The following is a 26,385-nucleotide window of genomic DNA, read 5'->3' as shown; positions in this document are numbered from 1 at the left end:
ATTGAGTGATTCTATACTTTTTTCCTCTACTTGATTTGGAAAAAGACATGCCATTAATAAAAAAAAAAAATGTCAGTGAATTTTTTTGATGTGTTTCACAAAGCCAGAATGTTAAGCTATTGAACAAAACCTTTTTTGTGTCATATCTGTGATTTGTTTGTTGGCTATAAAGTAAAAAAGCTGGGTGAACATCCTCTAAGTGTGGTGATTCCATAATTTTTGCCAGGGGCTGTATAAGACTCATTGACTGGTCACTTGAATTTAATGGGTTTCAAACTACACTATGCCAGCCATAGTAATGCGTTTTTATAGTCGTTTATTTTCTAAATATCAATTTCTTAAATCTAAAAAAAAAAAAATTCAGGAATAAACTAATGACTCTGCTGGAAATAAATAAATACAATTGTACATATTTGCTTAATGTGTCTAATATTTATGTAGTTGGATTATACCATTCATACTAATGAATAATCATAAGAGGGTGCTTGAACTTTGTTCTTACAGTTAAAAGGGTCCCTAACTGCGAAAGGTTTGAGAACTGCTGTTGTAAAGGACCCTATAGAGGGTCTGTTAGGAGAAGTGATTAAAACATCCAGCAAATCTAGAAGGACCACACTGAGGGGAACATTAACAGCACTAGACCACGGTTTTAACACTGTTTTAACATAACCTGCTACAGCACAAATCACAAAAACCCTCTTGTCATACAGAATGTCTAAATGAACAGTGTTTTTTCACCAGTAAAACTTGGCTTTACTGGTTTGCCAGATTTATCAATTTGGGACCAAAATCTAGATTTTGAAAAATTTGCTCTGAATCCATGACGCAACATTTTATTGGCAAATTAATATACATATACATATACATACATACACACACACACACCTCAATAATGTAATCAAACAGGAAAAAAAACTGATAACAGCAAACAAGGAAAACACTTGAGTATTAAAAGTGAAAGCATTTTTCTTACAAACCTGTTTTAACGATATGGGTGAAAGGTGTTTAGATTCTGACCCAGATGTTTTTTTAGTCTTGTATAAAAAACAAGTTTATCAAGCTGAAAAATCAAAATGATGGGATATTGAATTTAAGGAGCTTTAGGTCTGTAGATGTAAGTTTGACTGTAAATGGATATAAAAGTATAAAACTAGTTGTTGTTTGCTGCTCATCAGTCTGACACATCTGAGTCCTCCTCTTCCACTTCCTCTGCATCCTGGTGCCCATTTTCCTTCACCTCAGCATCACTTTCCTGAGCCAGAAACAGGACAGAGAACTAAGAGAACTTGGCATAAACAACATTTTTGGGAAAAAAAAAGAATTTATTCTTAAAAATACTGTCTTCTAAACAAAGTAGCTCATACCTCGTCCTCGTTCCCCTCTTGTAGCTGAGAAGACTCTTCATCCTCGTCATCACTTTCTTGTGAGCGTTGTGAGAGAATCTCTTCACCCTAAAAACATTAACACATTCAATATCATATGCACACAAATAATACATAAAAACTGTCTAATCCAAAATTACTAAGGCATGTGTATACAGTGTGTATGTTGGACAATGGAAAACTGAACTTTTTAACAGAATAACACGCAAATCAGCGCCACAGTGGATATGCAGCCCTCCGGCAACTACGAAGAGTGTGGATTAAGGAGACAAATGCGTTAAATATAACAGAAAATATCCTTGTTACTAAAGTATCTATGACCACCTAACCCATTTAACCCTTATATAAATGTGCTGATCGATAATAAATGTGCAATGTGCAAACACCTCCAGGCTTTCCTACCATCTCAACCTCTCCCCTTCCCCCACTACCATAGTTACACTGTTCCAGTACCTTTGGCATGCTATGCAATTACAAATAGGCTGGGGAAACCCAATCCTGCATGTGTGAACCTCTGATTTGGAATCTGAAGAGGAGGAGGCTGTTCACTAACTTGAGGGAACTGTTGACATATCAGTATAGAATAGTAAGCTATAACTTTATAACTCGCTGCTGTATCTTTGGTATCAGAAGGTTAGCAGATAGCTACCCTATTAGGCGACTACTAGGAAACTAGCTTTCATTTGTCACAGGTAGTGGGATTTCAGTATCAATCAAAATTCTAAAAGATTAATCCTGAGTTGGTTCATCAGTAGGATTAGGTAAATTAGCTAGATAAATGGCTTAGCCCTCAGATTCTGTTGCTAAAAGTTACCAGTTTCTGGTCATCCAACACAAATCAGTTTTTCTTTAAGGAAGTACTGAAGTACGGTCTCTGTTTTAAATGTAAAACCACTAATTTAGCGCAGTGAAAACACATCTGAACCCAAATACTAGTCTACAGAATCAGAACTAGGCATCCAAGAGGAGCTAAAAGCACACTGAAGAGTGCAATGATATTTTAACACAACATTCCTATTTGTCAGCCTAGATTTCTGTCCATTCCCACCCTTTTTGTCAAAGTCAACCACATGTGTACTTGTAATTTTTATTTTTGCTGTCAAACCAAGATAGACACACAACATCACTAAATGCTAGCACTGTTGTTTATGGCTGGTTATCCAGACTGAAACTGAGCCCAAAACCTGAATCCCAAATGGCTTCCCATAGTACAACACACACCATGGAAGCCAGGATTCATACGGTATGTAGTGCAGTGTATGTTTTTAGTTTGTTTGGTTCAGTTAGTTCATTTAGCTGCAGAAGTACTGGCGATGCACAAAGCCAAAATAACACTGCTCCCCATAATCTACTATTTATAGAAACAACATTCATAAAACAGACAAGTTTTTGGCAGGATGAATGGATAAATAAAGTTTCTATTTATCTGATCTCTCTTGGAGAGAAGTGCTCAGCACAAGAGCTCAGTCTGGCAGGGTTTGTGTGTCCTGTCAGCGTCAGGGTATGATCAAGAACAGCACACAACTTTACTGCATTCATATTTGGGATACTGATATGAATTTAACGTGCAAAATTCCACCTATTTTGTCAGACAAATCAGGACAGAGTGACAGATTCAGCTAAACATAATTTTCAGTATATAAAGGGAGGATTAGCCATGGAATGGCTTGAATGAGCAGTGGTGGCTCAGTGGTTAAAGCTTTGGGCTACTGATCAGATAGTTCAAATCCCAGCACTACCAAGCTGCCACTCCTTGAGCAAACCCCTTAACCTTCACCTGCTCAAGCGTATCCTGTTGCAGCAGGTCGCTTTGGTTAGTGTCAGCTAAATGAGCAAATGTAAATAGACAGGTAGAAATATGTTTCTTAAGATATTTTTATTAAATGAATCACTTGTCTTAAAAACATCCTGCAAAAATCTTTGTGTATAAATGTGCTTACCGTTTTAATTTAATTCTGAACTGACAGACTGTTTAATATTAATATTGCCTTTTTAGTCATGGTGCCATGATTCTTATACTATATGTCAAGTGGGTAAATTATTATCTTTTTTTCCCATCCATGTGCCATTATTATACTAATGACTACCTCAATACCTTGCTTCCATATACTAGACATAAACAGACACTAATAATTAGTATGTGTCCCACAGGTTTCACCTTCAGATCCCTGTTCTTCAGATTGCCCAGCCAGAACGCCTCCTGGCATTGGTTAAGAGTGAGCATTGCCTTAACACGATACACAAACTGCTCAAGGTGCTTCTTCAGCGCTGGCACATGGTTGGTTAGGGCTGTGTCCTGCCGGATCTGAGAACAGAGCAGAGCAACATTACAGTTATTGATCTTGGCCCAGTTTCCCAAAACACATCATAAAGTTAAGCTGGCAGATGGCAAAGCTCACAAAGCTCAACAATTAACAATGATCTTTGAGCTGTGATGCTTTTAGGAATCTCTGTACTCGATCGTGTATGGTTACTGTTCTATCAGATCCTTCTTTATGCACTGCAATTGCACTGTGTGATTATCTCTCAAATTAGACAGCGAATGAAAATGCTTGGACATACAGCTCTGATTTGAGAAAGCATACCAGAAAAAAAGGATTGGTGCAGTGCACATGCAGCTCACTGGACAGTGGAGGCACTGAATTTAAAGTCTAACCTGATTCTTTCAATTGGTGAAAGAAATTTATGAAAAAACAACTGTTCTACATGTCTGTGATTTATCTGTGAGGATCACATAGTCTGAGAGATACTGCGCAAAGCAGAGGAAAGTTTCTCGTTACCTTTGAGTGGCCACACATGTGATGGAGCTGCCTGGTGCTGAGCTGAAAGGTCTTCAGTAAACTCTGAACATCCTCCTGAGAGAAATCCAGCAGATTTATCAAAACTATGACGCAAAACTGGCTTCACTAGGCATTTAGAATGTGCGTATATTTGGCCAGATAAACTAAAAAAATAGCACTGCTGAATAAAGCACGGATACCTTGTGTTTTTTAAAGCTGTAGTCAAGGAGAGGCATTCCAAGCTTAAGGAAGCACTCGAGAAAAAGCCGGCCATACTGCAAACAAAACACCGTTCACAGTGTGAACAAGGATCATTTCTTTTAACCCCAAACTATTGCAGTTATTCATTAGTTCTGCTCACCTTTAAACACACACTGAGCACTGCTCTGCTGTCAAAAACCTAAGGAGAAAGCAAGAGAAGTTAGTTCTAAATGCATTAGACTGGAGATACTATACACTCACTGTGTGCATGCTCTTATTAGACAGCTTTAGCTATGACCTGAATTCTGCTTATTTTTGGAAAAAAAAAAACACTCGTTCTTTTACTGTAACACACCGGGGCCCTGATTTACTACGCTCCCAAATGTTGAGTACTAATTTGCGTGTGCAATGTGCTAAATTGCGAGTGCAGTTAATGGGTGTGTTCAGGAAGATTTACAGAGAATTTGTAAGACATTGCATAAATGATGTTACATGCAAAATAGGACAGAAAAGAATATTTAAGAGAGGTTTTTGCATGTTAACAAAATTTGTGGCAGCCTGGGAAAACCCATCCAATGGCTCTGTGGCTGAATTCTGGCACACAGAAAACAGCTAAAAAAAGAAGGAAAAATTGCATTTTTGCCCAAATTGGATTATTTTTATGCAATAATGTTAACTTTAAGAACGCATAAATATAAATTTCACCAGACTGGCAAGGAAATATTAAATTTCTAATATTGCCTAGGCTCTCTTCCTGAAAAGATCATATTGAATAAGGAACCAGTTTAACAAACGGAGTCATAAAAACGTGACATTTCCTCACACAGTGAATTCCACACTTTGATCCAGTTGTCATACAGTTACCCTATATTTAGCCCTTTTAGCTAGAAACAGCTTGTATTTTTTTTTTCCAGGTATCATCAAGTTAGTGTATGTTTTTATAATGTTCACTCTCATTGATCAGAGTGAATAGCTGCTTGAATTAGAACTGGTAAATAAGTGGAATAAATGGTTGAAAGGCTGATGTAAAGGTCATGTGACCCTGTACCTTGACCATGTTAATGAGAATATGAAAGTCCCGGACAGCCAAGTTCCACACTAGAAGTTTCTCACTCTGAACCTGAAGATTATCAAGACAATAATCATATGATTAAGCCACTTATATCCGACTCATACAAGCATTCCTAGTTCCACATTTTGCATGTGCAAAATGCAAATCACACAGACACAGACATACAAACCTCTCTGCTGTCTGTCTGTTTCCCAGGAGGTATCTTTCGTACACACTTCTCCAGCTCTGCCATCATAACTTTAAAATACACCAAGAAAGTCTGCCTGGAAAGACAAAAAAAGTACTTTTCTCTGTGGATGTTTGCTCCTGAAATAAAACTTTCACAAGTAAGGCTCTATGGAAATGAACCTGTAATGGTTTTACACTGAAACTGAAATCTGCTTTTCCACAGTTTATGGTGCATAAGGCATGCTGATAAAACATAGGTATTAGCCTATATTTAGTACTATTACAGTAGTGTTGCTTTTATCATTAAGAATTATGATTATGCATTATTTGAAAGCGTGCACTTTCATTAGGTTCATTTCTTATTGTGAGAAAATGCTTCATGTTCATCATATAGCAAAGACAGAGATTTAAATGGGCAGACTATTTAACTGTGTTAAAGTAAAAGCTTTAAATAGCAAGAAACAACATGGTTTAATAAAAAATAATAAAAATAATAATAATAATGGTACTATTGTTGGTATTGAATGAAATCCTATCCTTAAAACATAATATAAATTTAAAAATTCTCCAATATTACAATTCTGTGAGTGATATTGAGGACTGTATCCCATGGACTAAACTGTGACACCCTTAATGGAAACCTTTAGTACCTGTTGAGCGTGCGCCAGCTGCGAGAGCTGGCATCTTTAGCAGCATTTATCAGCTCTGAAATCCCATCTTCTGTTATCTCTTCCACTGCTTTCAGCACATCATCAGCGTGTCCTAGATAGATACTAGAAGAAAATAGGAAATAGACGGAAAGGTCAAAAATAGGTCAAGAGTTCCGCCCAGGCATGACTGAAATATCAGCACAATAACATGGGAGGAACCTGAGGAGACTCTGGAGTGCATCGTTGTGTTTGTTCCCACGTTCCCTCCCTCCACTTCCTGTCACCCACTCCTGACACAGGAAATGCTTAGCCAGGGACGCTGGAGGAAAGCATTACATACTGTTAGCCAAAAGCTACAAGGAAGTAAGCTTATAATTCAAATAGACGTGTTAAAGTAAATTTAAAGTGATTCATAAAGGAGTGTGCTGAAGCAGTGTGTATAGGTTGACAGACCGGTGTGTTCCCTGTAGAAGCTCTGGCTGGATCTTCCATACTGACTGAGCACAATGAGCAGCTGCGTCAGGATCAGAGCCGTGCTTAAGCTGGGCACAGTGCTCCGGAAATTCAGCAGGTACTCAAAACTGTGTCTAAACCACACACACACACACACACATACACACCTTATTGTAGCCAGTAGTGATGAACAGTATACTGGATTAAATGACACAAATGTTGAGAGGTTTAAATACAGTTTCAGGGTCGAGCAAATCTATAAAATGTATCTGCATTAAACATTACTTTAACTGTTGCACATACACCAGCAGTGACACACACAATAGACATACTAAAGCTTTATGTCTGGGTTATGACTGTAAATCTATTAATGAGCTTGGCAGGAAATTGAAAAATGTTTTTTTTTTGTCATCTGTTCTCTTCCTGATAACAGACTTGAAAGTGTGTATGTGTGTGTTTGTGTGTGTGTGTGTGTGTGTGTGTGTGTGTGTGTGTGTGTCACTTTATAAGCTGCTCCAGGGTTTGGTCTGCATCTTTCTCCTTCAGTCGGCTGGCAAGCACACTGAGAGCACTCTTTAACAGCGGCCTCTGTTCCAGCTGGGAGAAGCCAGACCTGAAAACATATCACAACCTCACACACTGCATCAGCTCTAACTTCACACAACCAGATCTTAACACCAGAACCTGTGTGAGATCAACACCAACACCACCAACAAAAAAAACTCTTGGGCTTGTTTTCCAGAAGCACATAAAGTCTCCGAGTGCTTTCTAATGCTAATTAAAGAAAAATTAATTGAATTAAAATCTGATCTTCAGTTGCATTTTGTAGTGAAATCCTGAATTGACCTTTGTAGTTTAAACTTCTTTCATTGTCCTGGTTTCACTTTGGTTAATGGTTTCCTGTTACCCACAGTGCAGTTTGACTACGTGCTGATAGTAGTGCCAGTTAGAATTAGCTCTCGTTTCATCTCTACCTAAAAATGAGTGATGCAGCAGCACTTTAGTCCTTTAGCCTGTCCAGCTCTCTCTCCTCCTCATCTGTACACTCTGCTCAAACAGATAATGTTCCAAAGCTTCAACTTTCATGCTAATACCATCGTCAACATCATCAGTCTTGATATCTGGTAGATCACTAGCTAGCCGATTCAAGTATCTGCTGTAACTGCATTGTATAGCTGCATTGCATTGTGGAACTTTGAGTCCAGTATTTGCTGTCTCTGCTACTTTTTCTTTGGATTTCTCATTTACTTTTTCTTGTTTTTTGGATTTACTTTTTCTTTGGAATTTCTTCTATTAAATGGCATTGTAACTGCACTAACAAGGTCCCCTGTGATATCAGTGTGGCTCACAACCGCTGACTTTTCATGCGCATATTGAACCCCAGGATTGCTAAGCACATCAGACATTTCAATATAGACATAGTTAAAGTGTTCCAAGATGCAGGTTTTCGTTTAATACAACCCTAACTCAATCTTCCATCCATCCTACAACCTCTGACCTGTGAAATCATTTGAAGGTTAACATCAGGTGTGTTGTGGCTCTGTATGTACTCACCAGCTAAATGCTGTGTGTAAGACCTGCAACAGGCGCTGATAAGCTGAGCACATAAGCTGCTGTACATTCGTATCCACACCTAGAGCATCCACCACTCCTTGGTTTTCATTCAGGAGGGTCTGTGGGAACACACATGCACACACACACACAATATTATTATTATTATAGCATATACATGGAAATGACTGATAGCAACTAAAGCATTTATTGTGAAGAATATTTATAGGCATGCAGTGTGTATGTGTGTGTACCTGAAAATGGTTGTGACAGTTCTCCAGGTGTGTGCACAACGTTGCTAGCAGTTCAACACAACAGCTGGCAACATCTTTGGAGCTTTTCTGCTGCAGGTGAGAGAATCCCACTGACCTGTCTGCCTTCACCTGTGCAGCACAGTCATAGCAGTTATCACAAACTTGCAGCTAAAAGATCTTTCTAGCCACTCAAGTGTATGTTAAGGGTGTGTTAAAATTATAGGAAAGGTGGAGTATCTCTCCAGCTTGTGATTTACAAAGAGTGTAAATACTGAAGATCCTTGTGTGTGTTTGCCTACTTTGAGAAATGGGGCTTTTTTGGCTGGAGCAGCAGCCAGACTGAAATCCAGTTTACGCCACATGTCCTCCAGCAGAAACACCAACTCAGCAGGACCCAGCTGTACCTCCTCTCTCACCTGCACCCAACAGCGGTCAACACTTTTCATCATATTATACACCCTTTACTTTTACTATACTGCTCATGAAGTAATGCTTAGTTATGTTCTGGTAAACAGAACAGAACAGAACAGAGGCTTTGTTGACCTTGCTATGGAGCTCGGTGTCCAGCACTGATCGGGAGAGCAGGCCACACTGCAAGACGTTCAGAACCTCCATGTCCAACTCCCTGAAGTACGGCCAGTATGAGGATAGACTCACCCCTGCTTTGACCTCCTTCTCTGGGTGGTCCTGCCACAACACACACAGTTTCACAGTCAAATGTGTCTACTAACACATAAATGGGTTGTTAATAACATCCCATAATAATGACATAAAATTCCTAGATCACCACATTTTTGCAGACAAAACTGTTTTCCAGAAAATTTCAATCCTAGCCCTTTCAGACAAAAACTTGCTCCTTAAGTATAAGAAGTATCACTTGAGAAAGCACTAGTGTTGGTGACATGATGTCAAATAATTTCCAAATGGATTCAAGCACACAAAAAAGCAAAATAAAAAAAAAAACATCAGATTAAGAATAACACTTAAGGATATGAGAATTCTCTCATACATGAAATTTACAAAAATGTAATTATATGATGATTAAATGATTAGAGGATTTCAGCTGAGACACCCCAATTATTATAGTATAGTTTAGTTTAGTTTAGTTTTAGAAATATCTAGAAATCACTATATAGCAATGTTTCATCCTGAAACCTCGGAATTTACTTTATAAGTCGGTTTTCTCTATCTGATCACTGTTGATCAGATAATATAAAATAATATCCATTTACACAGCAAGCTATAGCATCTGCTAGTGTTTTATAGTAGGACAATGTGTGTGTGTGTGTGTGTGTGTGTGTGTGTGTGTGTGGTATCAGTAGCATTGTCATTTGCCTGTGCCTGAGTTTCATCAGCTTCAGCAGCCTCCTCCAATAGCGAGCCGTCTGCTGAAGAGTTCTTACTGGCCGACGCTTTACTCTTCTTCCCTTTGTAAGAAAAAACACAGCAGGTGAAAACACAGCGGATAACAGCTGCTTTATACACACCATCACACCCTCACAGGCACTATAAAAAACTACGTACAGTGGATATAAAAGTCTACACACCCCTGTTAGAATTGCAGGTTTTTGTGATGCGATATAGCAACCAACAAAATTCAAGTGAGAACCAAAGAGAAACGTTTTAGGTTAAGAAAAAGAAAAAATATACAATAACCTGGTTGCAGAAGTGTGCACACCCTTATAATGGGGCATGTGATTTTACCAGTCACATTCAAACTCATGGTCAAAAGTAATTATCATACACCTATCATCAATGAAGTGATTCTTTTGAAAGTTGAAAAGTTTTTTTTTTTCCTTTTTTGCCCGTAAAAACTTTCTATTTCTTTTCCACTTGAATTTTGTTGGTTGCTATATCACATAAAAGGTGGAAAATGAGCGGACATGATTTATCTTGGTTTCATATTTTACATCACATAAGCCTGCATTTTTAACAGGGGTGTGTAGACTGTTTATATCCACTGTACCAGATCTTATAGGCTTTTAGAATAAGAATATTTCTCCTATAGTATTTATTAGCAGGAGCAAACCTGATTAATCATCACTGGACTGAACAGTGAGTCTACACTTCAATAAAGCTCACATAAGAGAGACTATACACACGATCGTGCCCCTGACAGTAAAGCTGAGGCACCGTGGCCTCTCTGACGTATCTTACATCTTTACCTTTCTTTGCTTTCTTGGCAGGACCAACAGATGTAGCAGGTGCCAAAACTTCTGCACTCTCACAGTCAAAGTTAGCTAGAGGAGGAATGAATCCAGGGCTGGCTGAAACATACATACCCATAAACATTTCAGAGCTGTTCAAGATCAAATCAAACATACTTGTTAGATTGTTTATCCACCATAATTCTGGTTTAGTACCTGCCAAGCATGTCTCCAACAGTGTCTGCAGGTAAGTGATGTTCTGAAGACGAGTTATAACTTTCATCTTCATCTCAGGGTCTTTCAGCTTGCAAAATGCATTTACTACCTAAATACACACACACACACACACACACACACACACACACACACACACACACACGCATACCAACGACATGCATACACACGTATTCAGTCAAACATTTGGTCATTCCTGAATAAAAAGTCAAAAGATTTTGTTACTTCGTTACCCTGGCAACATAGTAATGTAAGATAAGAACCAGAACAAGCTGCAATATGCAATAATTTACTGAGCAAATTCGTATGAAACCCTTGTACGTGCTTGTATAAATGTAGGTGTACTGACCTCTCTGAACCAGTTGATGGTGTAAAAGAGTAGAGAGCAGAGGAACTCTCGCTCTGCCTTAGACAGACTCTCAACCTTCTCTACCACCTCCATATCTGTCAGGATCAGAGGACAGCCTGCCACAACACACACAGAACATAGAAATACTTACAACCTTCATAACCTAAACTTAATTTACACCAGAAGAATGCTAATATCTGCTCTCTTGTACAATTGATCACTACCCCATATTCTATTTCTATTGTCAAATCTATTGTGAGAATACTGTGGACAGCAGTAAAAATCAGAAATTATTATGATATGTAAATTCAACAGTGGCACACACCTAGTAAACTTATTAAATATACATTTTGCATTTAACAAAAGTTCAGTGACTGGTTTACTCTGGTCATTAAAACTAGTTTCTCTTGCAATTTTTTTTTTATTTTATACTAGTTTCCTGTATTTATTTCAGCTTTCCCATGATGGTAAGAATGAATGTACATCCCAGGAAAATAACAAAGAACATGAACAGAACTGCATTGCCCAAGCGATTTTAATTATCATTTGAACATGCACAGACACAATGCTCTCAGCCAGATAACACTGGTAGCTGGTAGATAATATGTCTACTTCCTCCTGTTACAAAGGGACCTTTGTTCTGTGGCTGCGACAGGCTACGGAACAAGTGCCAGAGCTGGTAATATCAGCAAAGTGTACAGTCAACTGAGAGGACAAGCAGTGCCTTTTCTGTTTAAGCACATTCAAGAAACTTTAACCTAGCAACTTACTGAGAATAAAGCAGTGAACACCCTACATGTAATCATAACGTTCCCTGGCAGATGTTAATACTATCTAACTGCACGTAGTTGCTGATTTCTAAGTATGAGTGATATCAGATATCAGCATTGTCTGACAAGTACCCAATGCCGATTTATAACGGGTAATAATCGACCATGTGGGGAAGGGAAATGGACGGAAAATTAAATACACAATCTTATTTTAAACTCCTTGTCATATAGTGATAATATTTTAATTATCAACAAATGCCACAAGTAAAGAAAGGTAGCAGTAGCTTAACTTATTTTCCCCCAATTAAGCCTAATTTAATTGGGGGAAAAATGTTAATTGACAGCAGACCACGCTCATTTTCAAAAGGGACGCAAATGAACTTAAGTTGCTGCATTTTTGTATCTATCACATGTATTCAATTTAGACTTGGAATTTTTAACATTGTTTTAGAAATATATTTCACAGAGAAGAGGAAATAAATCAATAAGTCATTGCAATTTATATTTGCACAGTAATAGACTTCTATGGCGTCACTGTAGGATTCTGCTAAATACACAGCCAGTTTTTCAACCCCTGGAGTTTCTTATGTTTTATTACAGTTTAATGACTGTTACTGCCACAAACAAACTGATATCAACTAGCAATTAATTAAGGAAAACTGAATCTATGTGCAGCTTGTTAAGTGACTGCTCGCAGATCCTAATGGGCTCTAATTGAGTTCTGTATGAAAGGCAAGTGCACTTAGAGGGTAAACATGCTAAGCCTACAGACTGTGCTAGTGTTAACTATAAAACATAAATATATGGTGTGTCTGAAGTACCTAAATAGACTGATAAAGATTTTGTCCTATCCGATGAGATTAGATCAAGATGGCTCCAATGAAATATAGTGTCAGTTCACTAAACCTTTAATAATATACACTCGATTCCTTGGCTAGAGATTCAAATTGTAGACTATTTACAGTAAAATTAGATCACTTAAACAAAAATTCTACAATAAAGTGTGTACAAAAGCTTTCGACTGCTGTATCTGTTGAATCTGTTGAGCAACATATTCTGAGCTCATATCCTGAGCTCCTAATGCTGCTTATTACTTCTGCTTTAACCTTTTTACTGTAGAGATCTGGAAGTTCTTGGTGATAAAAAAAAAACAAAAAAAACCACAAGTTATTAGGTCATAGTGTTGTTCCAAAGTTGCAACACTATGTGGGATTTGGTCTAAAATGCATTTCTTTAGCTGCTGTTTTTAATTTTTTTACACCTGGCAAATGCAGTGCTAATGGAAGATAGATTTATGCTTTTAATACATTCCCAAGCTACACTTGCAGAGCTGCAGATTCTCCATGAGACTGTATTCGATTGAGGATTAGAGCTTAGATTAGAGTCTTCAAAATCTTTGAATCCCATGTGACTATGTGGATGGTGACAGTGTAACAAGACAATATGATATTTTTCAGATGTCTTGAACAGGGAGCAATCCTGAATGAGTCAGGGTTTGTGATTTCTAAAATAGCAGCTGTTTATGTGTTGAGCTGTGCTGTACCTAGAAGAGCATCAATCTCCTCCAGATCACCCTGGTGCTCCTCCTCCTCACACAGCCTCAGCAGTCTGAAGAACGAAGACAGACACAGAGGAGATACATGCCTGGAGGAAAGGAGAAAGTGGGGTAGACAGGGAAGAAAACACAAAGAAAGAGAGAGAGAGAGAGAGAGAGAGAGAGAGGTCATTTGCATGCAAGTCTGAATACTGTTTGTATTAGTGAGGCCTTTATTTTTTTATTAAACCTGATGGTAAAGGTAATGTGTTGCTGCTATAAAATGTTAAACTTAGCCTATTGAGGAGTTTGTAATCCATGTGCAAGTTGGAACAGTGTGTGTGTGTGTGTGTGTGTGTGTGTGTGTGTGTGTGTGTGTGGGCTCTGACCTGCCGTCCCTGCTGCTGTCTGCTTTGTGCAGCAGATCCTTAGCCATTAGAGGCAGCAGGTTAATGGCAATTCCTCCCTGACTCTCGTCTTCATCCAGATTGTACATAGCTGAGGCAGTGAATGGAAATGAGCTGCAACACACAAATGCAATAACATTAACAACAAGAACAATAACATTTTTAATCTTTAATCCTATAATACTGAGATTTTGGTGATAATTAAATTAGATATATTACCAGGAAACAACGTCTTGAGTGGTTTCTCTTGTACAACAAATTATTTGTTTTATAAAAATATCAAAGTTATAATTTCATATAGGCCTAGATCACCACAAAAAGCTTGTCACTTATGATTTTAAGGAGCAAAAAAATGTTCTAATAATCGAGGGCTGCTATACTTTTATATGGTGAGGAATTAAGAGTCACCTGCAGAAAAGTGATCAACTTCCTTTTCCGTTTTATTTTATTTTGAGTAATGTGTGCTGCACAATTTATCAAGGCTAGCTTTTCTCAGCTTTAGGCTGAAAATGTTTGTCTCTTCCAAACTGGATGATTTTTTGAGATTTTGCTACACAACAACAATGCAAGCTCTGGACAACACAAAAATTTCTGACCTGCTAACTAACAACTCTTGAGAATAAATTCATGGTTTATGTATCCTCCATATCCTACATGTATTGTTATTGCATGTAAGCAGTCATAATAAGGAGCATAAATCCTGGTTTTATGCAATAATTAAAAAATTAATTGCTAATTTCTAATATCTAATATTATCACTCTTAGAAATGTTGACTGTGTGAACCTGTGGAAAACTGTAATGTTATAAAGCGAATATTTATAAAGTGAATGATAAGCATCTTACACTGTTTGGCCATTGTACAAAATTACATCACATTCACAATTACAAATTTTGTGTGAATTCTGTCAATAGTAAACATTTTGTGGAACCCTACTTTCATTCCATCTAATAGTTACCTAACTAGCAGACTAAGATTTTGATTAAAACATGAAATTCAGCAATACCTAACCTATTCTGTACATAGCACTGTGTTGACTGAGGCACCCACCCAGGTATCTCAGGTCCTAGGTCCACGACAAAGTCCTCCTGGAAATCCTCCAGCACGCCCTTGCCAATCCATGTCTACCACAAGACAGAAAAGCATACAGTCCAGTTTTGTACATTGTTTGTGCATATTGCGCATATATTGTACTATTTGTGACGATATTTTGCACCACTGTGTATACGTGCGTGCATGTTTGCGTGTATAGACATACTACGGTTATTATACATAATAGGAGGGTTTGTAAAGTTCTTCATATGTAGTGCGTGCTCTGTTTATAGGAAATTCACAAAAGTTAAAACCCAGCCTCTCTTGGCCAGAGAAATGAAATCCAAGGACAAAGTGTCCTGCTTCTGAAAAGAGGTAAACACCTGCACCAGCGGGTCCAGTCTGTGGTTGTGCAACAGGTTGGCCAGTTCATCATAGTACAGCGCAGCGGCCTCGGCCGAGCCTTCACTGCACGACCGCACCAACTCCAGAAGTGCCACCACCTAACCATACACACACTCACTATAAGTAACCACACAAGCGTAAGCATAAAGAACACACATTCATATTCAGTGCTGCTCACCTGTCGATGTGTGTCTTTGGGCAGTGTACCTCCCTGAGAGCCTTCAGGTCTGTCTCTGTAACACATAAACCAAAAAGTTCACGGATCACAGAGTTACATACAAAATTCAGCTCAAATATTCACAATTAGGGGATTATATATTTACCTTCGTGCTGCCATACTCCCCACCATCATAACGGCACCAATGATGCCAATGCGTTTGTATTTAGGCACCGTACTGGACAACTGCTTTCGGATCACTATGTGCATGTCGTCCTGCAGACAAGTGAGAAAAAAAATAAGACAATGAGATTCGGGTGGGGAAAAGGAACATTATTCAGGACAGCTGTTACAGGAATATGGAAACCCAATTAACTTACTTAAAGCTATTTAAAGACAGAATTCCTAATATACATTTAAAATATACATGCAAATTCAAAAATACAATTTCTATCAACAAAGCTCTTAGAATGAGACAGACATTGCTCATCCAAACTCTTTAGACAAGCAAATCTGTTCTTATGTAGTTTTCTGCAGTTGTTCCAGTTAGTTTTGTTGTGCCCCTGCGCAATCAAGGTAAAACTGACTATAATGGTAACATTCACAAATTCCTCCCTCTGAAAAAGTAGCCCCTCTTTGAAAGATTGCATTATACAGGTAAAGAGCTTGTTTTACAAATACATTTAACTGAACAATTCAGAAATACACTTCTCATAAATGTTTACTGACAGACCAACAACTGCCCTCAGACTCACTGTTGTGCTTAGAGTAAACAGATTTTCTGTTCTGCTGAGTAAAAGGAAACTTGTTGAAATTCTAGTCTGGGGTAATCACGCATACACCACAGATGCAGGTGATAGAGATATAGTATTCTTTAATTGAAATGCACCTGAATATGGCTGCCATGTTGGTCCTGTCCAAATGCCAAACAGCTGAGCACATGGAAAAGACGGCGGATCTGCTGAAAACTCAAGTTGTCCATGTAGTCCAGAATTCCCTGCACCACAAAATCATGGGACACAAAGTTTCAGCAGAGGAAATAACTCAGATGCACTTGCCAATTTACAGAGTTTTTCAGATCTATCTTTATTGGAGATCACTGTTGCTCCCAAAGTATGAACGCTAATTCCTAAAGCAGCAACACAACTTCCACTCTATATCAGGCGTGTCATGATTAGTAGTGTAGTAATTCACATACACTATATACATATACTAACGTGCAATTTAATTAAATCTGTCTGCCTTTGAGGCTTTGAAAACAAAAAGAGCCAAGGAAAGATGTGACATAAATTGTTATTTAAAGATATAAAACAAAGGGGTTGACAAATTAGTTGCCCAGGTGCCTGGGACAAGCAGATCTCATGTCCACACTTTTTTTTTTTGTTTTTTGGGTAGTTAGTTCAACAACCAGTAAAAGAGAAATAAACCTACTACTTACAGAACAAAAAATTTCATTTGGCATGAAGCTATGTTTAAACTTATTGTGCTTCATGATGGTTTGACGCACCTGAATGCTGTAACTATAGCAGGCATAACTTGTTTCGAATCTCACCGTCTGCTGCATTACACACATCAGCCGAGGTATATAAATATTGTTAATATTGTTAATGCGTCGACAAACATTTACCAGCCTCTTGCCTCTTGTCTGCTTAATGTTGTATTCAGAGTTTACAAATAAGTGACAATCTTATTCATCATGGCCACTTGGTTTCTGTTCAGCGCTAAATTTGGTTGCTTGATGGGTCTACATAGGGATGTGTGTTTGTGTGTGTGTGTGAGAGAGAGATGGACGGAGGGAGGGAGGGAGAGAGAGAGAGAGAGAGAGAGAGAGAGAGAGTGTGAGTGAGTCTCCAAACCCTGCAAAACAACCACAACCTTAAGCGAGCTAAAAAGCCATTTTGTTTTGCTTTATTTCTAATGACATGAAATAAAAGCTCCACTGCTGAACTTAACCTGGGTCTGCTACGTTCTCCAGTCAGTAGGAAAAAAAATATAGCTATTACCTAATAGTTATCAAGCAGACTTTAACCCAGATTAGTGATTAAAACACAATATGGCACAGTGATTTGATTATTAAGACTAACTGATAACGAATCTCATGTTTATTGCATTCTGTGACAGCCTACTCTCCTTAACATTTATTTTTAAAAAAAGTGTGGAATCTAACAAAAGATGACAGTCAGATCAGATCACAGTCAGATCAAGTCTAATTCTAGGCACTACTGAACAACTAAGGCACCCTTGCTCTTTTGTTCGAGACTGGCAGTGTGTGTGATTGTGACTCCTACCTTAACAAAGACAGCGTACTGTGCCATCTCTGTGGGCTTCTGGGATACCAACTCACACAGCAGCTCCAGTGCCACGTCCACCTCTCCACTCACGCCACTGCACACGTGTGTGACCAGGGAGCCCACCACTTCCTACAATCACACAATGCTTTTATTTCATTCATTCAACTGAATGCTTTATTGTCAGGGTCATGGTGGATCCAGAGCTTGTCCTGGAAACATTGGGTGTGATGTGGGAATACTCCCTTGATGGGATGCCAATCCATCATAGGGCACCATGCACACACACATTCACACACTCATTCACACCTAGGGCTTAACAGTAATTCTTTTAGCAGTTATTGCAAAGCAATCCGTTTCAGAAAAGCATTATTAATAAGTCACAGGGACATGTCAGCAGGTGTGATGAGCTGTGTTACCTGTTGGCAGTAGGAGTCAAAGGCAGTGAAGGCTTGTTTGTAAATGTGTCCTCCAAATGGCACTACACAGCAGTCTGTAGAACGCAGCAGTCCCTGTGCCAAGGAAAGAATGCTGGGAAAATACCCACGCATCACCTATACAACACACAAGAACATATACTAGAGCACGTATACAAGGCATACACACATACATAATTATACCACACAAAAGCAATGCACAAGTGCAGAGTTAAATAGCACACACAGACAGCTTATAACAGAATAATCAGAATAAAATACAGTGCATAGAGTATACAAATGTATTTACAAACACCACACTAAATTCAGTTTTCCATTAATGTACTGAATGTCCTAAAAAAATAAAGCTGACCTGAGCGTAGTCCCTAAACGTCTTATTCAGTAGTGCTTCATGAATAAGGCCGCCGCGCACTTTAGCCTTCAGCACTCTCTCCGCCCCACGTCTACTCTGGTTAGCGTTAGTGGAGTGAAGAATAAGCAAAACCAACACATCAACCACCTGAAACAGAAAGAAAAAAAATAACAGGGTAAATAAAAACAGGATTATAATCTAACAGATCTAAAAAGGAAGAAAAATCTAAAATGAAAATCTGCACCTTGTGATCTTCTGGCTCAGTGACACTCTCTATAGCCTAAAGGGAAAATAAAAGCATTACAGTGTCACTGCTGTATCGCTTATAGGATTGTAGTATCGTATAGCCACTCTGCCTCTGTTTACCTTGAGCCAGGCCTCAGAGATGGTCTTCTGAAAACGTACAGCCGACTTAATGACCTCCAGGACCAGAGCCACGCTGTCCTTACTGCTGCATGCTGGGACACTGGAGGACCTGGCACCACATAGAGAGGGGATAGAAAAAAAACAAGACAACATTGAAGCATTTCATACATTAATAGACCTAGTTTGGTAGCTCTAAACGACTAACTAAGGATTAGCTATATATATTCACACGTGTGTTCAATAAATGCAGGTCCCAATGTGTTTTATTCCTCTTATACCACACTAATTTTCCAGTGCTAATTTATTTATTAAAGAAGAGCACATTATAATTTTTATCTGTGTATAGTTAGGTTTAATGTCGTGGAAAGCCTCTTAAACAAGTTAGTGCCTGTCATCACTTACATTATAACATCAATAAACCATCATTCCTTCACCAGGATCTCTTTTTTTCCCACTCTCTTAAAGTTAAGAAGATAAAAATGCAGCTAGTCATGTTACAGCGAAACTGTAACCTCTGTCCTGAAGACTTTCCTGTGGCGGAGCTAACTTTACTTAGCTTTACTCTGTTTGTTACAAAGTGTTGACCCTGGAGGCTCCTTCCAAAAATGCTAAATAAACATCTGCTTACAGAAAAATTCACAATAGCAATGATTATACACGCTTTTAAATCTATTTATGTGGAGCATCTCCCATACAAGTCTCTGTGTAAGTTGTTACTAAAGAAATGATATCATATTAAAATGAGCACATAATCTAATCTAATATAATCTAATACAATAATTACTCTCAGGGCTGTGCTGTTATAGAAAACTGATCAACACCTTCTGGCCAATCAGAATGTAGAATTCTTCAGCAATGCTGTAGTGTAAAAAAATTTTGAATAATAAGGATTAAATGAAATGTTAGTGGATGCAGATTTTTGGACTGTACTGCAAGTCTTAAGCACTACTGGTTTTACCAGAGGAGGCTCAGTCATGTCATTTGTATGGCGATTGATTGGATAAAGTCGTTGTGTAATATGCCTAGCTTACCACACATAGTCCAGTTAACAGTTGTCTGGTTGTCCAGTTGACTGGATGTACATGTCAGCATTTTACAGTAAATAATAACAATAATAACATGGCGCACTGAGGGGTCTATTACCTGGTTTCATTGTTATATTAACATGAAGTCGATTTAAACAGGTCTGCAATTACAGAAGATCTCTGTGTTCAGTAAAACACAAAAGAGGGAAACAAGTCTCATAAACCCTGAGAGGGTAGGATATTCCAATGAGCCCAAGTGGTAAAGACCATCTCACCCTCTTTCCTTTTTGCTCTTTTCACGGCTCTGAGAGGCCTGTAGCACTGATGACAACACACACTGCTCCAACTCCAGCTTCCTGCGTAAATCACACACCACCTACACACATGCACACAATGCAGTACATTTTAATAAATTACATTACCTCCCCAAAAGAGTTGTGTTTAGACTGATGTTACTCTTAGTCTGTGACCTAGTGAACCAGTATCAGGATGCATTTACTGACAGAGACTTCAAAGCACTTCTGTAAGTTACTCTTGATAAGGGCGTCTGCCAAATGCCATAAATGTAATAGAGTTTATTACATACATAGATACTTCCTGCACAGATTAAAGTTCAGTGTAAATGTTGTAGCGGAAAATGATTGCCACTTAATTTGCCAAATCGGAAACATGCTTTGGAAGCTCAGACCTCATTAGCGTCAGAAGCAGAGATGGAGTGTAAGATGAACTTCACTACAACAGGGAGATCCTCCAGCTGCACTGCGGCGACTGTCGCCATAACAGCACCACGGACCTGAGACACAACAAAACAGACACAGAAAGAGGGACGACTAGGGAAGATTTGCATATCTAGGGAACCGAGTATGCAGGGTGTATTAACCAGATGTTCTACTCAGGCTAATACTCTCACAATTTTAAAACAGCTCTAGAGATAAGACAAAACATAAAACTGTGTGACTGGCTCAGTTTCTTTAATATACATAAAATATACGTTTATTAGACAGATTACGTTAATTTGTCCCCATTTATTTGAAATTATTTTAGCTTGTTTAAACTACTCACATGTGAGTTGGAAAAGAGAGAGATTGGATATTTTAACATGAACTTTATGGTTGTATAAAATGAAAATAGAGGTAAAGTAAGCTGTTCCGTTGCATTTTCAGGAATGGGAAACTGCAGTTTTTGTCTTATTAACTTTTAGAGAAATGGAGGGAACAACCGTTTACACTTGCTATAAGGTAAATGATAACAGGAACAAACTTGTTTCATGGATATGCCACAACATTTAATTTAACAATAAAGTGGATAAAAAGTTGTCATAAAAAAATGTCATTCTTTACTAAAGAAAAAAAAAAAAGATTGTTGGAAATTTTCTGTGGTATAGGAGCAATAAAACACGGCAGGATGTGCTGCTAATCAACATTGGAGTGATAATACCGTCACATCACCCCGTTATTGATTATTTTCCTATAACAGCACATACCTGACATACTGTGCTCTAGAAAAAGAAGTGCAATAGATACCTCAGACAGTAATTCGGAGCTGAGGTTGAGGCTGGACAGAGCATCCAGGATGGGTGCAGTCAGCTGGGTGTTCTGCTGGAGTAAGGCACTGTGCAGATAGAGTGGAAAACACCTCAGAGTCACACTCTCTCACCAACACTCATTATCATTATGAGATCAACCTAAGCACAAGTCTGTGTTTTTTAAATGATAGTTGAGGTAACAACAAGCCAACAAGGCCTAATTATGCTCACTGTCTAGGCAAAACAAGGATTTATAAGAGATTTGGGTTAACAATGAGCTTTGCTAAATCAGAATGCTTACTTGAGCTCCCTGGCCATGTCTCCATGCTGCGAGTCCTCCAGTATTTCAGGTAAACTGGTGATGATGTCACGCTGGATCTCGACAGGAGCTACAGACACGAGCTGCATCAGCTTACTGCCCAAATCCTGCACATACATGAACAACACATGTGACTCAGACAATGTGTCTCACACACACACACACACACACACACAAAAACCCAGAACACTAAAGAAATTTGATCTAATTTATTTACTTAAAAATAGCCCCAAAAAATTTATAGGCGCACCTTAAATAATTTTAATATAAGCACAGAGTAACATCCACGTCCATCTGCAGTAAGCATAAGGTTTACAATTTTGGTTTGTTGACAATATGATATAGAATTAATGTACAATATTTTTTATTAATTAATATATAATATTTTTAAACATTTATTAATGCTCATCAATTATTGTATAATTACACCAACTTGTTTACGTGTGCAGTGACCCTGTACAGACACTTAACAGATCAGCACTGCAGATATTACACATACCTTGCAATCCACAACTCGATCAAGCCACTTCAGCTGATTAATGATGAGGTGTGGAATATTCAGACCATCCTCTCCAACACTGAAACCACAAGCTACAATTATCACTAATAACAGCAGAGTGCTACAGGTCTGTACCAGCCAGACCACACAGACCACGTAGGAGTATCTCAGCTAATAAGCCACTCGAGAATCATCTAAATAATACGTGCGTGCACAAACGGGAATCTATCCTAACTAGATATTATACAGAAGTACAAATTAACAATATGTGTTGATATGACAAATGCTTACCCCTCAAACATGAACTCGGGAAGCTTCTCAAACAAAGTGTTTATGACCAGGGTCTACAAAATAAAGCAGTCATTACATTGGTTCTTTAGTTATAGTAGGACAGGATTGAGTTGAAGTACCTCTGACGTCATACTGATTATGAATAGACAGATCGGGCTTTTAACACAATGTAGAAGTCACATTTTTCCATTTAAAACAAAGACTTTCTCAGTACTTCCATAAAAAATATCTCAGCTAGTGATGTCACTATTGGCTTTGGACCAATCACATCTGATACGCAAATTAGAGCACAACACCAGTGACTATCTATTTAAGATGGCAGGAGAACACAGCGGCTTTTCCAAATTGTAAGTGGTAGCTCTGTGGTTAAGGCTCGGGGGTACTGATCAGAAGGTCAGGATTCAAGCCCCACTGCTGCCAAGCTGCCGCCGTTGGGCCCTTGAGCAAGGCCCTTAACCCTCTCTCTGCTCCAGGGACACCGTATGATGGCTGACCCTGCGCTCTGACCCCAGCTTCATAACAAGCTGGGATATGCAAAAAAAATAACAAAAGAATTTTGCTATACTATAAGGTACTGTATATGTGACAAAGTATATGTTAAGTCTTTCTTCTTCTAAAAAAGTCATGTATACTCATAGACCCTGGTATTTTAAATAAAGGCCAGTTTGGGAGCTTCTTGGACATTAAAACAACAGGATTCTACAGAGACTGTTTTTAAAGATTTAAAATGTTCAGAGTTATATAAAAACAAAATGAGCAACAGAGGTTGTATATAAAATCTCTCCTTGCCTGTAGCATCTCAACACCCAGAAGCATCCGCATCAGGCTCTCCTGAAACGAGCTTGAACTGATGTGACAGAAACATACATAAACATGTAAACACCTGTGACTGCAAGCGCTGTCCATACACCATGCATCATACAACATGATCGTTTCTACACAATACCCATATTGCTTTTCACTCACTACCTGGTGTCTCCCTCGCCTGCACAACGTGGCACACATGGAAGCAGGCAGTTCCTAAATCTCTCAGGGTCTTCAATGTGTGATTCCAAGCCAGATATAAACTCCTGAATGATCTGTCAGAGGATTGAAAATACAGGCACATCAACACACACAATGGCGATTCAATGCAACTGTACTATAGAAACTTCAGATCACTCACATTGGGATATCTGGGATTCTTTCTCAAACGCTGCTGTAGTCTCTTCTGAAACACAACTTGATCCACGGCTATTTAAGATTTTAAAAGGTATAATGTTATTAACGCATGAGTGAGAGTCATTTCTATCATAGCTGTCAGTGGCAGACCACAGAAAGGTCCTGAGTTGAAGTAGGTGTGTTAGAGCAAGGAAAAAGAGTAAAATGTGCAGGACAGGGGGTTCTTCAGGACCAGGGTTCTGGTCCTGTGTACTATGGGAAGCAAGATGCATTATAAATAGAAGTTTACACATAATGCTATTTTTTTCACATACACAAAATATGAAAAAGAAATGAGCTTAAAAAAAAGTGATGACTTGTAGATGAGCCTGCACAGGAAATTGCACCAAGCACTCCACTACAAATCAACTGTTATAGTGGAACAGATAATTTAGTGGAGAGAGCTGGATACTGGCAGCTGGATGTTGAGAGGGAGTAGATCTTTACAGGAAGTAGGTAAAAACTGCTCTAGAGGTGATCTCTATATCTAGAAGCATCTTACCGATTTCGTTGGCCATGTTGCCTTGCCTCAAGATGACACCTGATTCCTGAAGCATGTGACCAAATACAGAATCAGGAACGCTAGCAGAAAGGGATTTGGCTGGCCGTCCAGTTGACTTGCTTTTCTTCGATTCTGGTAAAATACAACAGATTTAAGTTAGCTTATTCTGTGATAGAGCACAAAAAGATGTTTTATTATTAAGGAAGTGCATTCTGTACACTAAAACTTACTGGGCACATCCCGTGAGGCTGGATCTTCATCAACTGAAACAGATGATGATCTTTTCTTTTTGCGCATCATCCTCAGCTACTGTTGGCAGGTACAGGACAGAGGGTATTCCACAAACAGAGCTGGAAACCTGTGTTTTATGTGAACAGCAGAATTATCATTGTAAATTATCATTTACATACTTTTGATCAACAAAAGTGGTGTTTTTTTTGTATCATGTATCTTTTGCTGCCAAAAAACCAACTAGGAATTCTGAAACCTTTTTTCTGGTCTAGCGACCCATCTGTAAACCCTTAATACAGAAACAGAAATATAAAAAATCTGCTTTAATCACATTTTCCTTAAACCCGAAATACAATATATTGACAAAGGTTCGTGGACACCTGATCATTACACCCACATGTGCTTGTTGAACATCCCTTTTCAGATTTAGCTCCGCTTTGCTGTTATAACAGCCTCCATTCTTCTGGGAAGGCTTTCCACTAGATTTTGGAGTGTGGCTGTGGGGATTTGCTCATTAGTGAGGGCAGACACTGATGTCTGGCGAGGAGGCCTGGGGTGCAGTCAATTTCAATTCATCCCAAAGGTGTTCAGTGGGGTTGAGGTCAGGGCTCTGTGCAGGATACTCGAGGTCTTCCTCACCAAATCTGGCAAACCGTGTCTTCATGGAGCTCGCTTTGTGCACAGGGGCATTGTCATGCTGGAACAGGTTTGGGCCCCTTGGTTCCAGTAAAGAGGAATTCTTAATGCTACAGCACACAAAGACATCCTATACAGCTGTGTGCTTCAAACCACAGAAGAACCACATATGGGTGTGATGGTCAGGTGTCCACATACTTCTGGTGTACTCCTGAAATCCCAAACAAACCCTAAAACACCTCCTAAATCAACCCCGAAGCACCTCCTAAACTCCAGAATAACCATTAAATCCCAAATTAACCCCTAAACATCTTCTAAATCCCAAATTAACCCCTCAATACCCCCAAATTAACCCCTAAACAAACCCTAAATCCCAAATTAACCCCAAAACACCTCCTAAATTCCAAAGTAACCCCAAAACCTCAAATTAACCCCTAAACACCTACTAAATACCAAAGTAACCCCTAAACACCCCCTATATCCCCAATTAACCCCTAAACAAACCTTAAATACCGAATTAACCCCCTAACAATCCATGAATCCCAAATTAACCCCTAAATATCGACTAAATCTCAAATTAAACACTAAGCATCTCCTAAATGCCTATTTAATCCCCGAATACATCCTAAATCCCAAAATAACCCATAAATACATCGTAAATTCATGATTAGACAAGCTAATTATGGTCGATATCTAAGTTAGCTATCTGGACAACTATCTACATTAGCTGCCATTATAAATAAACCTGTTCTACTAGCGCGCTAGTGAGTGATTTTCAGCTCGAGCCCAGCTAGCTATCAAAGACAGAAACAAACTTAACACCGCCGACTGTCACACTCAATACACATTCAGTTAGCTCACACTCGTGGTTATAACCAGCTAGTTACATTCAAAAAGAAATGAAAACAACTCACGTAACGAGCTGGATGTTTTGTTTTTTTTTATTGATTATTCTTCTTCTATATGTGCTAAAAACACACTCGAATTTCAGGAAAGATTCCCGCGTCAATGTTTCGTAAATTCTAAGGGACCGTCGTTATATTTCCAAATCAACCCGAAAACATAAATAACAGTAATCTTGCTTCTAATCTCATTTATTTCAAACTGTCTGCATCTTAGGATAATTAGAACATTACTTTTGTATCTGTTTTATATATAGGTAACTGAAG

General features: G+C 38.6%; 1 protein-coding gene and 1 long non-coding RNA gene across 3 annotated transcripts; one reads left to right on the top strand and one right to left on the bottom strand.

Annotated features, from left to right (window-relative positions):
• Nucleotides 1–817: 817 nt before the first annotated feature.
• fancd2 (FA complementation group D2) lies at nucleotides 818–26,385 on the bottom strand. 2 transcript variants are annotated; one of them, XM_026917572.3, is made up of 44 exons: nucleotides 26,131–26,372; nucleotides 24,580–24,707; nucleotides 24,350–24,481; nucleotides 23,813–23,880; nucleotides 23,617–23,726; nucleotides 23,437–23,494; nucleotides 22,648–22,700; nucleotides 22,357–22,435; nucleotides 21,840–21,964; nucleotides 21,537–21,624; nucleotides 20,702–20,806; nucleotides 20,289–20,389; nucleotides 18,989–19,097; nucleotides 18,867–18,902; nucleotides 18,623–18,769; nucleotides 18,253–18,387; nucleotides 17,834–17,965; nucleotides 16,435–16,542; nucleotides 15,712–15,821; nucleotides 15,567–15,621; nucleotides 15,367–15,486; nucleotides 15,002–15,075; nucleotides 13,935–14,066; nucleotides 13,555–13,655; nucleotides 11,242–11,357; nucleotides 10,875–10,983; nucleotides 10,677–10,778; nucleotides 9,847–9,938; nucleotides 9,055–9,198; nucleotides 8,811–8,927; nucleotides 8,512–8,640; nucleotides 8,261–8,379; nucleotides 7,209–7,319; nucleotides 6,707–6,840; nucleotides 6,473–6,572; nucleotides 6,254–6,376; nucleotides 5,605–5,698; nucleotides 5,412–5,483; nucleotides 4,524–4,562; nucleotides 4,363–4,437; nucleotides 4,163–4,237; nucleotides 3,541–3,687; nucleotides 1,365–1,451; nucleotides 818–1,252 (listed from the first exon to the last, which is right to left on the bottom strand). In XM_026917572.3, exons 2-44 carry the CDS (start codon nucleotides 24,647–24,649, stop codon nucleotides 1,172–1,174), a joined length of 4,314 nt encoding a protein of 1,437 aa, XP_026773373.3. In that variant the 5' UTR covers nucleotides 24,650–24,707; nucleotides 26,131–26,372; the 3' UTR covers nucleotides 818–1,171. The 2 variants fall into 2 exon arrangements, with proteins under 2 accessions (XP_026773373.3, XP_034169407.1); XM_034313516.2 differs by lacking the exons at nucleotides 818–1,252; nucleotides 1,365–1,451; nucleotides 3,541–3,687; ... (30 more) ...; nucleotides 20,702–20,806; nucleotides 21,537–21,624 and having other exon boundaries at nucleotides 21,836–21,964; nucleotides 26,131–26,385.
• LOC128317196 (uncharacterized) lies at nucleotides 6,415–7,354 on the top strand. Its single transcript, XR_008300722.1, has 3 exons — nucleotides 6,415–6,616; nucleotides 6,724–6,824; nucleotides 7,217–7,354. It is a non-coding gene; the product is annotated as an uncharacterized LOC128317196 (long non-coding RNA).

This window comes from Pangasianodon hypophthalmus, chromosome 2 (genome assembly GCF_027358585.1).
Source record: "Pangasianodon hypophthalmus isolate fPanHyp1 chromosome 2, fPanHyp1.pri, whole genome shotgun sequence".
Taxonomy (NCBI): Eukaryota; Metazoa; Chordata; class Actinopteri; order Siluriformes; family Pangasiidae; genus Pangasianodon; species Pangasianodon hypophthalmus.
Note: the sequence above shows the minus strand (reverse complement) of the source record. Positions and strands in the feature narration are given on the sequence as shown.